This window comes from Coregonus lavaretus (genome assembly GCF_964263955.1).
Source record: "Coregonus lavaretus genome assembly, contig: HAP1_SCAFFOLD_55, whole genome shotgun sequence".
Taxonomy (NCBI): domain Eukaryota; kingdom Metazoa; phylum Chordata; class Actinopteri; order Salmoniformes; family Salmonidae; genus Coregonus; species Coregonus lavaretus.
Genome location: NW_028161934.1, coordinates 3602921 through 3617111, shown reverse-complemented (window position 1 = coordinate 3617111; position 14191 = coordinate 3602921). Strand labels below are relative to the sequence as shown.

The following is a 14191-nucleotide window of genomic DNA, read 5'->3' as shown; positions in this document are numbered from 1 at the left end:
ACATACCAATTAGGATCTGGCAAAAAATACTTGAATCAGTTATAGAACCCATTGCCCTTTATGGTTGAGAGGTCTGGGGTCCGCTCACCAACCAAGAATTCACAATATGGGACAAACACCAAATTGAGATTCTGCATGCAGAATTCTGCAAAAATAACCTCAGTTTACAATGTAAAACACCAAATAATGCATGCAGAGCAGAATTAGGCCATTACCCGCTAATTATCAAAATCCAGAAAAGAGCCGTTAAATTCTACAACCACCTAAAAGGAAGCGATTCCCAAACCTTCCATAACAAACCCATCACCTACAGAAAGATGAACCTGGAGAAAAGTCCCCTAAGCAAGCTGGTCCTGGGGCACTGTTCACAAACACAAACAGACCGACCCCACAGAGCCCCAGGACAGCAACACAATTAGACACAACCAAATCATGAAAAAACAAAAAGATAATTACTTGACATATTGGAAAGAATTAACAAAAACACAGGGCAAACTAGAATGCTATTTGGCCCTAAACAGAGAATACACAGTGGCAGAATACCTGACCACTGTGACTGACCCAAACTTAAGGAAAGCTTTGACTATGTACATACAGACTCAGTGAGCATAGCCTTGCTATTGAGAAAGGCCGCCGTAGGCAGACCTGGCTCTCAAGAGAAGACAGGCTATGTGCACACTGCCCACAAAATGAGGTGGAAACTGAGCTGCACTTCCTAACCTCCTGCCAAATGTATGACCATATTAGAGGCACATATTTCCCTCAGATTACACAGATCCACAAAGAATTTGAAAACAAACCCACATTTCATTAACTCACATTTCTACTGGGTGAAATACCAGTGTGCCATCACAGCAGCAATATTTACAAATTGCATGACCCTCCCCTGGATTTTTTTTTTTTTTTTTACAAAAATCTCCCCCTGACTGAAATTGAAAAAGCATGACCCTACCCCGGGAAATACAGTAATTGCATACATTTCTGCCTGTCCCTAAAGTATAATGGATTTATACTATAGTCCAGTTGGAGGCGGTAATGCAAGATATTGGATGCTAACCACCATTAAAGTCCACTGAAGAAGAAGAGGAAGGAGGAGGGAAGAAGAAGATCTGGATGTTTTGTAGGTTGTTGTGGGCCAAATGGGAGAGCCTCGTAAATGGCGTTCCTTGATAAAGCAAGAAACAGATGTATGTCAGGAGAAGTGCAGTATTATCATAAGGTGACTTATATTGGAGGGAAAAAGAGAGGCAGAGGAGGTCTAAGAGAGAGAGGGAGGAAGATTGTAAGGTTGAGTCGGTTAAAAATGGCGGAAAAAAGGGAGAAGGTTTGTTAAAGAAGAATGGTCGAAAATGTGAGCTGAAGACAGGAGGAGAAATGGAAGTGAATGAGGGTGAAGTATCGGAGGTAGTTGGTGTGGTGAAGTACTCGGAGGCCGAGGCTTGCACAGAGGGTCAGGATAAAGATGACAGTAGGAGTGACGTTTTTGGAAAAAGTGGACCCTTGCCTTTTGGCTGATCCATTTGTGGTTTCAAGATGGGTGAAAAAAGCTTTGTGTATAGTGGAATCGGTGAGGGTAACCAGAAGTGGTCTAGTGATAATTGTTTGTGTTTCGTTGGTCAGAGGGAGAAGGCGCTCAGATTTACACAAATGGGGGAAACAATAAGAAAAGGCCACCATTGAAAGGAGTGATTACTGGGGTAGCAGTAAATGTAAAAGTGGACCAACTGAAGGGGAAGATTCCCGGTGTTTGTGATGCTCGTCGTTTGGTGCGACGCAAACAGGGTGGTGAGAGTGGGGAAACAGAAGAGTCATTGTCTGTTCTTTTTAGTTTTGAAGTTGAGTCTTTGCCTGACAAAGTGAAGTTAGGATATATCAGTTTTACTGTACGAGCTTATGTGCCAAATACATTACAATGTTACAGGTGTCAAACCTATGGGCATGTGGCAGCAGTATGCAGGAGGGAGGTTCCAAGGTGTGAGTATTGTGCAGAAGGACATGAGACAAAGGAATATGGAGCATTGGGGAAAGTAGTGGTAAGTGCCAAATGTAGGGGTGCCCATGGGGTTGGGGTTCAGAAATGTCCCGTGCGAGAGAGGCAGGTTGAGGTTTCCAGGGTAAGAGTAGTGAAAAAGTTGTCGTATGCTGAGGCAGTGAAGAAAGTAGAGGAAGATGGGTCAAGGGGGAGGAGTGGTGAGTAGTAGATATGGTCCTCTGTAGCTCAGCTGGTAGAGCACGGCGCTTTAGAGCACGGCGCTTGTAACGCCAAGGTAGTGTGTTCGATCCCTGGGACCACCCATACACAAAAATGTATGCATGCCTGACTGTAAGTCGCTTCTGCTAAATGGCATATTATTATTATTATTATTATATGTACCAATACAGAGGGATAGGCCAACAAGTGATTATATGTTTCAGTAAGATTAGATTTTTAGCATTTATAACAATGATTATTAATTGTACTGCAGGGATGGAACGTAAATCGAAGAAAATTGAGGTTGTGGTGGCAGCTGCAGAGAGGTATTTGGGTGTGCGAGACATCAGAAGAGTTACAGGGAGTGTTAAGTGGTGATGTCCCATCATTTCAGGTTGAGGGCATGAGGTAGGAATTAATATATTTAAATAGTGGAGAAGGGTGGTGTTAATTATTAATAATATTTTTGAATTTGTAATTATAGTGTTAGACGGTAGGGTATTTCTTTACTTCATTTCATTTTTCAAACAGAATATAAGGGAGTTGTACTCCAGTCTAGTAGGTGGCGGTAATGCAACCGCCGTTAAACATCAACGAATAAGAAGGAGACGAATTTCGTCATTGCAAATATTTTCCTATACGTGAGATAATTTACTTGTTCTCTATAATATCGTATAGCGTTGGAATGCAGGGATGGAACGTAAGTCACAGAAAATTGAGATTGTGGTGGCAGCTGCAGAGAGGGATTTGGGTGTGTGAGACTTGACATCAGAAGAGTTAACATGGAGTGTTAAGTGGTGATGTCCTATCATTTCAGGTTGAGGGCATGGGCGGTGTGTTCAATAGGGCGATATGGGCGACGCACTGCCAAACGGGAAAAGGAAGGGATTTTTTTTCTAATCAATTATATCACGGCAACAGTAGTTCAGTGTTCACGTCTGATCTGCCAGCCACTAAATGTCCAATCAGGCTAAAGTCGTGCTTCAAATGTCCCCGCCCGTTTTGGGGCGATTTCAGTCAGGTTGAAAATCGCCCAGAAGTCTCTCATAGCCTCTAATGTAAAATATATTTTTTTCAAATTTCTGAGCTTTCAATACAATCTCTATGGGTGTCTGAGGGCTTGCACTTACGCGCTTTCGTCATACGTAACGTAACGTAACCATGAACGTAACTAAGAAACTACTCTTTCACCCTGAAGGCGCCACGGCAGACAGCAACGCTTGGACAGCGACTGGTGTAACCGACATGCACCATCTTTCAGAAAAGATTAAGAAAAATGAGCTGTCAAAGACCCACATTGATAGCTGGTTGAGATTGTCTGCTTTGGTGAGAGTGAATATTGCCACTCAACTGGATGAGGGATACAGGCTAGCTGTCCGCCGCCACAACGATGAGGTTAGCAACAGCAGAGTCGTGAACACTGTCTACGAGAATCGAGACGACCTCATAGAATGTTTTGAAGCCATCCGGACGGGTTCATTGGGTTCATTTGACCAGCCCACCGTACCAGAAGCTACAGAAGAAGGACATCGATGCTGTCTTTATCGAACGTGCCCTCGACAGCTTCGCAAGCAGTGTGCAGGCCATAAGGTAAGATAAAGATTAAACAATATCATTCGATCTTTCTCATTGCAGAGCTTTATTTGAAAATGTATGCATGAAAGGAGACTGCATTTGTGTTTGAAATTACATTATTCTCATTATATATGGCCAGTGGTGTAATCTATCTTATTTTATATACTATGTGTACTGTACAGTGGTGCTCATAAGTGTATGAACACATTCTAAAGCTGACTAAAAAGAGGAATAAAAAAATAAAAAAATCATCTTTTGGAAATTGATCTTAATGACTTAATTAAAAAAGTTGGAAAATCCAACCTTTAAGGACACCAATTTTCTTTTCTTTTTTATTCCTCTTTTTAGTCAACTTTAGCATGGGATCATAAGCTTATGAGCACCACTGTATACTGTGCTGAACATCCAGGCTATGTGAGACACAAAGGCTAACTTAAACACTAAAGACTTTATGCATCCCTGCCCATTTTAAGTGGAACTGAAGTATTTGTACTATACATGGATACATTGCATATACCTGTGCATCACATAGACAACAATACTGTACAAAGCCAACAAACACATTGGTCTGTTTGCCTTCAGGGACTCCTCTCAACAGCAGCTGCAAGAAGCAACAGGAGCCAAAAGACCCAGAACAGCTTTGAGAGAAGAGGAGAAGCAGAGGCTGTCTGAAGAGGTCTGCAACACCATCCTGGATCACACCAAAGAAAGGTTCTCTTTCTCTGGCCACCTTGTGAGTGCTACCTTACTGCAAGCAGACATGTTTGAAAGGTACTGCCATTCAAAAAAATAAAAAATCTGTTCACGTTCATTTTTACAAATCTATACAATTGGCCAGAATATGGTTGTTCATATTTACAAATCTATACAATTGGCCAGAATATGGTTGTTCATTTTTACAAAGCCATACATATTGTTTATGCAGTGTTGAGGAATGTGAAAGAACACCCTTGATTATTTTTACTGTGATAACTTATTTTGCTTTTGTAAGCCAACACTTTTGAGATCAGTCAATAAATGCTTCTGGTATTGACTTATATGCTGCCCCTGTCTTCATGTTGTTGCTGGACATATCTTTTTAAAAATGTGTGTAGGTCACCTAAATCATCAGAAAAATTGCCCCCCCTGAGAATTTTTTCAGGAGCCGCCACTGGTTGAGGGCATGAGGTAGGAATGAATATATGTAACTAGTGGAGTAGGGTGGTGTTAATTATTAATAATATTTTTGAATTTGTGAGTGTAGTGTTAGATGGTAGGGTATTTCTTTACTTTATTTTAATTTTCAAACAAAATATAAGGGAGCTGTACTCCAGTCTACTAGGTGGCGGTAATGCAACAAATTGGATGCCAACCGCCGTTAAACCTCATCGAAGAAGGAGACGAATTTCTTCATTGCAAATCATTTTCTATTTGTGGGATAATTTACTTGTTCTCTGTAATATCGTATAGCTTTGGAATCGTGACATGACCTACTGTGGAGGAAAATATGCAGGTTTCTGGACTCATACCCAGACTCTGAGAAGGGATTGCGTTACGATTAGTTTAGGAACCGCGTGACCTAACATGACAACGTAAACGCGATTGTTCGACAGTCTGCTGGGTGAGCCGTTATACGTTCCTACATTCATTGCCGAATGGGATTCCTAGATCCTCCTTTCTCTAATATCTCTGCAACGAGCTCTTAAATCGAGATAGCTGTGTATTTTGCTATTGCATGACCAGTGTGAGCCAGAATGTCTGATGAAGAAACAATAGCTTTCCCAATGGATCCGGTAGGTCGGGTTTCCTTTTAACAGTATAGGCCTGCTGTATAAAATGTACAGGCCTAGTTTTTATCATATTTGTCCCCTGTAGCTCAGTTGGGTAGAGCATGGCGCTTGCAACGCCAGGGCTGTGGGTTCGTTTCCCACCGGGGGGCCAGTATGAAAATGTATGCACTCACTAACTGTAAGTCGCTCTGGATAAGAGCGTCTGCTAAATGACTAAAATGTAAATGTGATCCTCCACATTCATCTGTTTCGAGTTAATGGCTGGACAAAAAAAAGACTGTAAAACTTGTTGGGATTTTTTTTCCTTCAGCAAGGTAACCTACTACTATATCATGGGTAGGAATCTGTGTCTAGTACTTAATGATCTCTCCCTCCTCCCAAAGTGTGCACTTGTTCACCTCTACTGATTTGAAAATCAGATTATCCATTATATGACCAGATACTCGGAAGTGGCCACTCGCAATGAAAATACACCATCTTCTGTGGGGTGTATCGGCGGTTGTCATCGAAAGTTATGGTGCATTACGCCACCTACTGTAATGGAGTGTGGGCCAGAGACAAGGATCGAGGAACTAAATCCTATATGACAGCCTTGTTTCTCTTAAAAAATATAAATATTTGAGACTGTATCTAACGATGTTCTACACAGTATGCTTATCAATCTCAATTCCTGTACCCCATTGTCCCTCATACAGTTTCAGTCTCTCTCTTTCCCTATCATACTGCCCACACTGTATCAGTACATGCTTCACTGTCTCTGTTTCCTGGCAGTAATCACACCTTCCTGTTGGATGCTTTCCTATCACATTTAATGACTTATTCAGCTGGCTGTGTCCCACCCTTAGCCTTGTAAGGATGGCCTCCTCTCTTCTGTCCATTCCTACCATCCTCCCCTACTTTACTCTGTACCTGGAATAGGGGCGGCAGGAAGCCTAGTGGTTTAGAGCGTTGGGCCAGTAACCCGAGCCGACTAGGTGAAAAATCTGTCAACGTGCCTTTGAGCAACTTAACCCCAATTGCTGGAAAAATGGAAGGCAGTAGTTACCACAGCCACAAAGTCAACAATATAAATTCATGTAACAGAAATGTGCTTTTTTTTTTTAAGGTTAGGGTCAGGTATAAGGTTAGCAGTGTGGTTAAGGTTAGGTTTAATATTACATTTTAAGAAAGTAAATTGTTGAAATAGGTGTGGTTTAGGAATTTGTGGCTGTGGTAACTAGTGTCGACCTGGCACTAGTGTTTTTCTCAAAGTTTCTGTCATGTCACGTGTCCTACTTTTATCAGTACACTCGTAACAACCTAATCATTACGAAATGTATTTTCGATCAAATAAGCCACAAGTAGCCTCTTCCTCTCTGTTTTGAAAGGAAATGACTGGTATAATAAATATGGTGGAAACTCTGACTAGCCCATTTTTTTTTTATTTTTTTTTTGGTCATTTAGCAGACGCTCTTATCCAGAGCGACTTACAGGAGCAATTAGGGTTAAGTGCCTTGCTCAAGGGCACATCGACAGATTTTTCACCTAGTCGGCTCGGGGATTAGAACCAGCGACCTTTCGGTTACTGGCACAACGCTCTTACCCACTAAGCTACCTGCCGCCCATGCCTCCACCAACCCAATGCTATTAGATTTGTGGAAGTAGTGAATGATTGAACATTTCAGGAAAAATGAGATATTCTAGGGATGCACCCAAATCAATCAGAGGTGTAGACTAAATTAATCAAATGTTTGGTTTCATGATAAACTGTTCAATGTTTATTGTGGCCAACAGGACAAAGCTAGCCCGTTCCCCTCCACCCTCCAGGAGTCCCCAGGTCAAACGCCTCCTGGTACCGCTTTACTGCAGGGTCTGGTCGACTGCAGGAAAACACCGGGGCAGAGTGGAACTGAGAGAGGAGGAGGAGAAGAGAAGGAAGATGGAGATTTGATTTCATTAAGTAAGAACCATGGTGTGTAGATTAGACTACAGTCTGCTTCTGTAACAATAGTGGAGGTGCATAAAGATGGCGGCCCGCATGTACTTACCACAAATTCTTGTTTTGCTAAGTTCACTGTATTGTACATTTCTCTCCTTTACTGTTTTTTGGTATGGTCATTAGCAAGTAAACCTGATCCCAATTTTAGCTTCAAGACACCGGAAATGTGAAAATCCAAAGAAGTAGATTGTGTTGATTTTATTGGAACATTGAACAGTGTCGCGCACCGTAGTTTCAAAACTCAGTGGAGAGTGCTAAAACAATGGCATCATATAAGAATTCTGCCATCTTTATGCAATTTAGTCATTAATTGATTAATTATATATTGATGAAAATACCTGTAAAAACGTAATTAAAAAAACATATTTTACCTTCTCAAGACATTTAATAAAAATATTACTACACTAAGTGCCTATGTGCCAAATAAAGTAACAGTGTTGACCGTAACAGGGGACTACTGAAAACACAACCACCAGATTACATGGGTAAAATAGTCCTTTAAATCAGCCATAAAACCCCTCGTGACAGGAGTAATGGAAGGTTGTTTTGTGAAACAGGGAGTGGCAATTGAATGCAATCTAAACAAAAAAAATTTAATTGTTAAAACATTTCTAGGATGTCTATGTATGGGTAAAAGGGTTGACTTGCTCAGTTTTCCACCACAAAACAGCAGTAAATTGACAAAAAGAGTAGAACCAGCTCACTTGCTTTTACTGTATGATTTGACTATTAGATGTTCAATATTTATTTTGGAAACATGTTTTTTTAAAGAATAGTTTCACTATATTAAAACGAGAGTAACAGGGTTTAACTTAAAATGAGCGACAGACGTAAATCAATTACTAATCACATTCATTATAATCTTCAGAAATGACTTTGTCAAAGCAACAAAATAACTAGTGCTTTACAATGAGTATGTTTGCATGTGATAGTTTTTACTCTGTTTGTTCTGAACAAATAGAGTAAAAACTCACAGACAACTAGAAAAAGCTCAAACCAAGTTACTTCACCCACTGGTTAATACAGCTGCAAAGACAAAGACATGATTACACAAGCACGTATATTTATACCCTCCTACTAGGCGGAGTCAACTCCTTGCACATCTAGACAGCCAATACATCTCTGTTGCTAGGCAGGAACTTAATTGGTTCCTCTCACTGTTGTAGTCATGCCCCTGCCTGATGCTAGAACCTTTGTGGGCGTGGAAGTATATGTGTGTGAAATATGACTGTTTCTTCTCACTTCATCTGACCTGACCTCAGGATGAATTCCTCAGTCCTCCCTAACCCACGGCTGTCTTACCTTATCAGTGACTGAAACCAGACTGTTGCCCTTTGCCTCCCTCCTTAGGAGCCATGATATTTAACAATAACATGTTTCGACAGAATGTAAACTTTCTGCACTCCCCCTTGTCTCACTCAGTAACTCTCCATACACTTAGTTCCTATCCACCCTCCATTGACCCCAACATATACATTCCTTATACATGGAAAGTAATCAATAAGTTCTAGTATGGTAACATGAATGGGTTTATTTCAAGCTAGAATCCAACACATGACTCATAATTTGACATTAAACTAGTTATGGCAGTAGGCCGAGTATGGCATTAGTCATGTAAACACCTTACTTTGCTTATCTTAATTGGCTTAAGGTGACAATCGAAGAAACGCTGTTAAAAACACCTGGTTTTCTGAGCAATCTTTCAAATTATTTCGGACACGTAAATATTTTGTCTGCACATGTGCTAGCACGAGCAGTGCAAGCTTCCTCCTTTTGCGCGAGTGCGGTGAGTTCGGGAAAAACTGAAAGTATGCATCTTACAAAGTTTGTATGTGAAAACTATTTCTATGTCCTAAATCGGAATCAAATATGCTTCTCAAAAATTAAATGGTCGCTGTGGTAGTACGTTTATTTAGATTGGCAATTTTCAGCATTTATCAAAGTCCCATCAGGTAGCCTGATTTCAGATGTCCATGCTATTCAATATCTTTGTTTCACAGGGGACAGCCCTAACCATTGCTCTCTCAGTGGGAGGGGCTTATCATCTGGGGAGCCTCAACAACAACATGATGCTGACAAGAAGATTCTCCAGAAGAGTCTCTCCAGATCAGAATGTCTCAATAAACACCAGCAGAGACTTATAGGAAATAAACTTTACCACCGCTGCTTTGACTGTGGGAAGAATTTTGCTAAACAGAGAGAACTGATAATTCACCAGCGGATTCACACTGGAGAGAAGCCTTATAGCTGTGATCAGTGTGGGAAGAGCTTCAAACAATCAGGAGACTTGACTATACACCAGCGCATACACACTGGAGAGAAGCCTTATAGCTGTGATCAGTGTGGGAAGGGCTTCAATCAATCAGGACACCTGACTACACACCAACGCATACACACAGGAGAGAAGCCTTATAGCTGTGATCAGTGTGGGAAGAGCTTCAATTGTTCAGGAACCCTGACTACACACCAACGCATCCACACAGGAGAGAAGCCTTATAGCTGTGATCAGTGTGGGAAGAGCTTTATTAAATCAGGAAACCTGTGTACACACCAACGCATACACACAGGAGAGAAGCCTTATAGCTGTGATCAGTGTGGGAAGAGCTTCAATCAATCAGGATCCCTGATTATACACCAACGCATACACACAGGAGAGAAGCCTTATAGCTGTGATGAGTGTGGGAAGAGCTTCAATCATTCAGGATCCCTGATTTCACACCAACGCATACACACAGGAGAGAAGCCTTATAGCTGTGATCAGTGTGGGAAGAGCTTCAATCATTCAGGTGACCTGACTAGACACCAGCGCATACACACAGGAGAGAAGTCTTATAGCTGTGATCAGTGTGGGAAGTGCTTTGCTCTATCCGGAAACCTGACTACACACCAGCGCATACACACAGGAGAGAAGCCGTATAGCTGTGATCAGTGTGGGAAGAGCTTCAATCATTCAGGAGACCTGACTACACACCAGCGCATACACACAGGAGAGAAACCTTATAGCTGTGATCAGTGTGGGAAGAGCTTCAGTCAATCAGGAGACCTGACTACACACCAGCGCATACACACAGGAGAGAAGCCTTATAGCTGCGATCAGTGTGGGAAGAGCTTCAATCAATCAGGGCACCTGACTAGACACCAACGAATACACACAGGAGAGAAGCCTTATAGCTGTGATCGATGTGGGAAGAGCTTCAATCATTCAGGATCCCTGATTTCACACCAACGCATACACACAGGAGAGAAGCCTTATAGCTGTGATCAGTGTGGGAAGAGCTTCAATCATTCAGGATCCCTGATCACACACCAACGTATACATACAGGAGAGAAGCCTTTATGGTAGAATAATTACAAAATTGTTATCATACTGTTTATGCATCGAATGGTTGTTTTATGCAATAGAATAGGGTTCTTGGAACTCTTTCATCTGTGTGTGAACTCAGTTGAGCCTCTGAAGCTTGGGCTGGCAACTGATTAAATGATGACTAGGTGATAAAACCAACATCCACATTCCATTCTATTATTAGTGGTGTATGACAGGGAGATGTCTCCGGTTTGACTGAGCCTGCATTTCATAGACTGAATTGGTGTCTGTGTGTGTAAGGTACCAAGGATGAGATCTGTTATGAATAGCTGATAAGAAGAACCTCGTCTTGGGGGCTAAACCCTAGTTTCCATACAATGAGAACAGTCTTCACAGCAGGTACTGTCTGCTGTCAGTTATTCATTTCTTTCATACAAATCCTAACCTTTTGACCCATTCCACACATCTGTTTGTCATGTATTCAGAAGGATGTGTCTTTTCAATAAAGAGCTGTAACCCAGTTCTGCTCTTTGAGTTCTCAGAGACTACCTCCCGGGTGGTTCCTGACCAACTCTATTACTGCAGTAATTAAATAATAAAGTTTAATTGTTTTGAAGAAATCTAAAAGTCTCTCCTTGATTAGACAATCCCTTCAACCAGGTTTTAGTGTAGCTGATGGGACATACGGAAGAACAGAAGCCATAGGCCTATTAGTGTGGTCAAATTATGTTGTTGCATTTATTTTAAAGGATTTTAATTGTGATATTTTTCTATTTCCTTATTGTATATTAAGTGTTCTCCAGAAAGATTTTCACACGTTTTTATTGTGAAGCGAATGATGTGTTGGTTGTTAGGAAGAGGTGTCTTGGGGACAGGAAGCCAGCTCTGCCCATCAGTACTTATAGGTCATGTCAACCACAGACCTCACACTCTTCTGTTTTCTCACGGCCAGTAAGGTCTCCTACCAAACTTCTCTCTATTCACTCTGGAAATACACTTGATAATATCTTATACCTTACCATTCTACTTTTTATTGGTAATTTGTTACACAGAATTAATGTATCCATGTGAATCTTATTGTAAAACGTTTTGTTTTGCATTGTTAGCATTGTTACTATTGTTATGAGTGGAGATCCCACCTACTGCTACTCCTACTGCTACTTTGTAGTTGATTGATGGCTTACCTGCCAATCAGAGGAGAGCAAAAACGCAACACTATTTGTTTTAGCATGTAATAAGAGCATTTAATATATTTTTTTAAAATGTTAATAACATGATACCGAGTTGCAGTAGTCCAGACAGGAGATGAGAAACGCCTGGGTTAGGATCTGCGCCGCTTCCTGTGTGAAGTAAGATCGTACTCTACGGATGTTGTAGAGCATGAACCTGCAGGAGTGAGTCACAGCTTTGATGTTTGTAGAGAATGACAGGGTGTTGTCTAGGGTCACGCCAAGGTTCTTTGCACTCTGTGAGGGCAACACTGTGGAGTTGTCAAACGTGATGGAGATGTCTTTGAGCGGGCAGGCCTTCCCTGGGAGGAAGAGCAGCTCTTTCTTGTCCAGGTTGACCTTGAGGTGGTGGGCCGACATCCAAGCTGAGATATCTGCTAGGCACGTGATGCCACCTGGGTGTCAGAAGGTGGGGAAGGAGAAAAGTAGCTGAGTGTCATCTGCATAACAATGATAGAGACTGTGAGGAAATGACAGAGCCGAGTGACTTGGTGTAGAGAGAGAAGAGGAGAGGGCCTAGAACTATTTGCGCGTTCTAACATGTATTTGCGTATGTCCGTTAGGGAACGCCTACTGTGGGTGTGTGAAATATCTCAATTTGCCTTTGCACTCCTAAACAACGCTATTTTTTAAAACTTTGGCAAAGGGTAAAGTCTACAAAACGTAGTCCACTCTGTTCGTAACATATTCTTGTTTTAGGAACAGAAAACTGTATGTTTCATCGATGAGAAAATTAGCAGAATGTCAGCCAAAATCCATCTCGTTCCATCTTCTCGCTCTGCCTGTCACTGGGCTTCCTCTCACTACCATATCTGTCTCATTGTTCTATATGTGATACTACCACTGATAGAACAATTAGACATTTCATCAGATGTATAAATGTCCCAAATGGTACCTTGTTCCCTCTAGTGCCCTATGTAGGGAATAGGGTGCCATTTTGGATTCAATCAAAGTTGCATTATCGACAAGCATACTGCCCTTGAATTTTAAAGGTAATAACACTTAAGCAAGCATCTGCAGCATTTACCTCGAATGCGATCACTGCAAACGTCAGGAAAATTGTCTGCAGCTCTATCCTGGATGGAAAGCTATCTATCCAGGAGAAGGCAAAAAGTGTTCTTTTAATGGTAGCTTTTCAAAGAGTAAAGATGTACGCTGTGGTGTTCCTCAAGGAAGCTGCCTAGGCCCACTTCTCTACTCTATCTTTACTAATGAACAAAGCAAGAGTGGTAATGAATGCTGATGACTCTACAATGTATAGTGCAGCATCAGAATATAATGAGCTAACAGATGTACTCAGTAGTGAACTAAGAATTGTGTCAGAATGGGTTGATATGAACAAATTGGTGTTGAACATTTCTAAAACTAAATGTATTGTATTTGGTTCAAGATATATGCTTGTTGATGATCCCCAATTGAATTTGTCGATGAATAGAACGCATGTAGAGCAATTTAAAAAAAATCAAAACCACTAGGCGTCATGTTGGACACAGCTTTATCATGGTCAGAACACATAGATAATATTATTAAGATGAGTAAGGGAATTGCTGTTACAAGAGAATGTTCAGAGTATGTAACATCTAGCACTCTGAATCAGGTGATTCAATCCCTAGTCCTATCACACTTAGAGTACTGTCCAGTTATATGGTCATCTGCAGCAAAGAAAGATATATAAAAAAGCTCCAAATCGCTCAAAACAGGGCTGCCAGATTAGCTCTTCATTTCTCTAGGGCAGAGAGGGGCCACGGAGAATAGAGGATCATGGAAAAGAGAGTCCCTCATGACATCACAGACTGTACTGGAGCAGAGAGAGGAGACGAAGACAGACGCAGGAGGGTAGCGCGACGAATCCTAGAGGGAGAAAGAGAGCGAGAGAGAAATGGAGTGAAAGTTGAGAAAATAGTATTTTTCATTTATCATGTTCTCTCCTCTAACATGTCTGACCAAACAACACCCTTTACATGTGACTATATTAATGATAACACAACTTATTGCGCCTTAATGCTTAATCGTGCACCAATGTTTTACCTGCAGCACTGCTCCAGAGGTGTCAGGATAGAGGGTTCATCTTTAGAGTGGCCTCCAAACCTGTAGTCCGCACAGAGACAATGTCAATGTTACAATCAACTAACATTAGTTAGCTAG

The 14191-nt window shown here is 41.4% G+C and overlaps 1 protein-coding gene across 1 annotated transcript; it reads left to right on the top strand.

Moving 5' to 3' along the window:
- The first annotated feature begins 5109 nt into the window (after window positions 1–5109).
- Window positions 5110–11439, top strand: LOC311119907 (uncharacterized protein). Its single transcript, XM_084194559.1, has 3 exons — window positions 5110–5538; window positions 7309–7474; window positions 9514–11439. The coding sequence occupies exons 1-3, from the start codon at window positions 5500–5502 to the stop codon at window positions 10854–10856; spliced, it is 1548 nt and encodes a 515-aa protein (XP_084050685.1). The 5' UTR covers window positions 5110–5499; the 3' UTR covers window positions 10857–11439.
- The last annotated feature ends 2752 nt before the right edge of the window (window positions 11440–14191 follow it).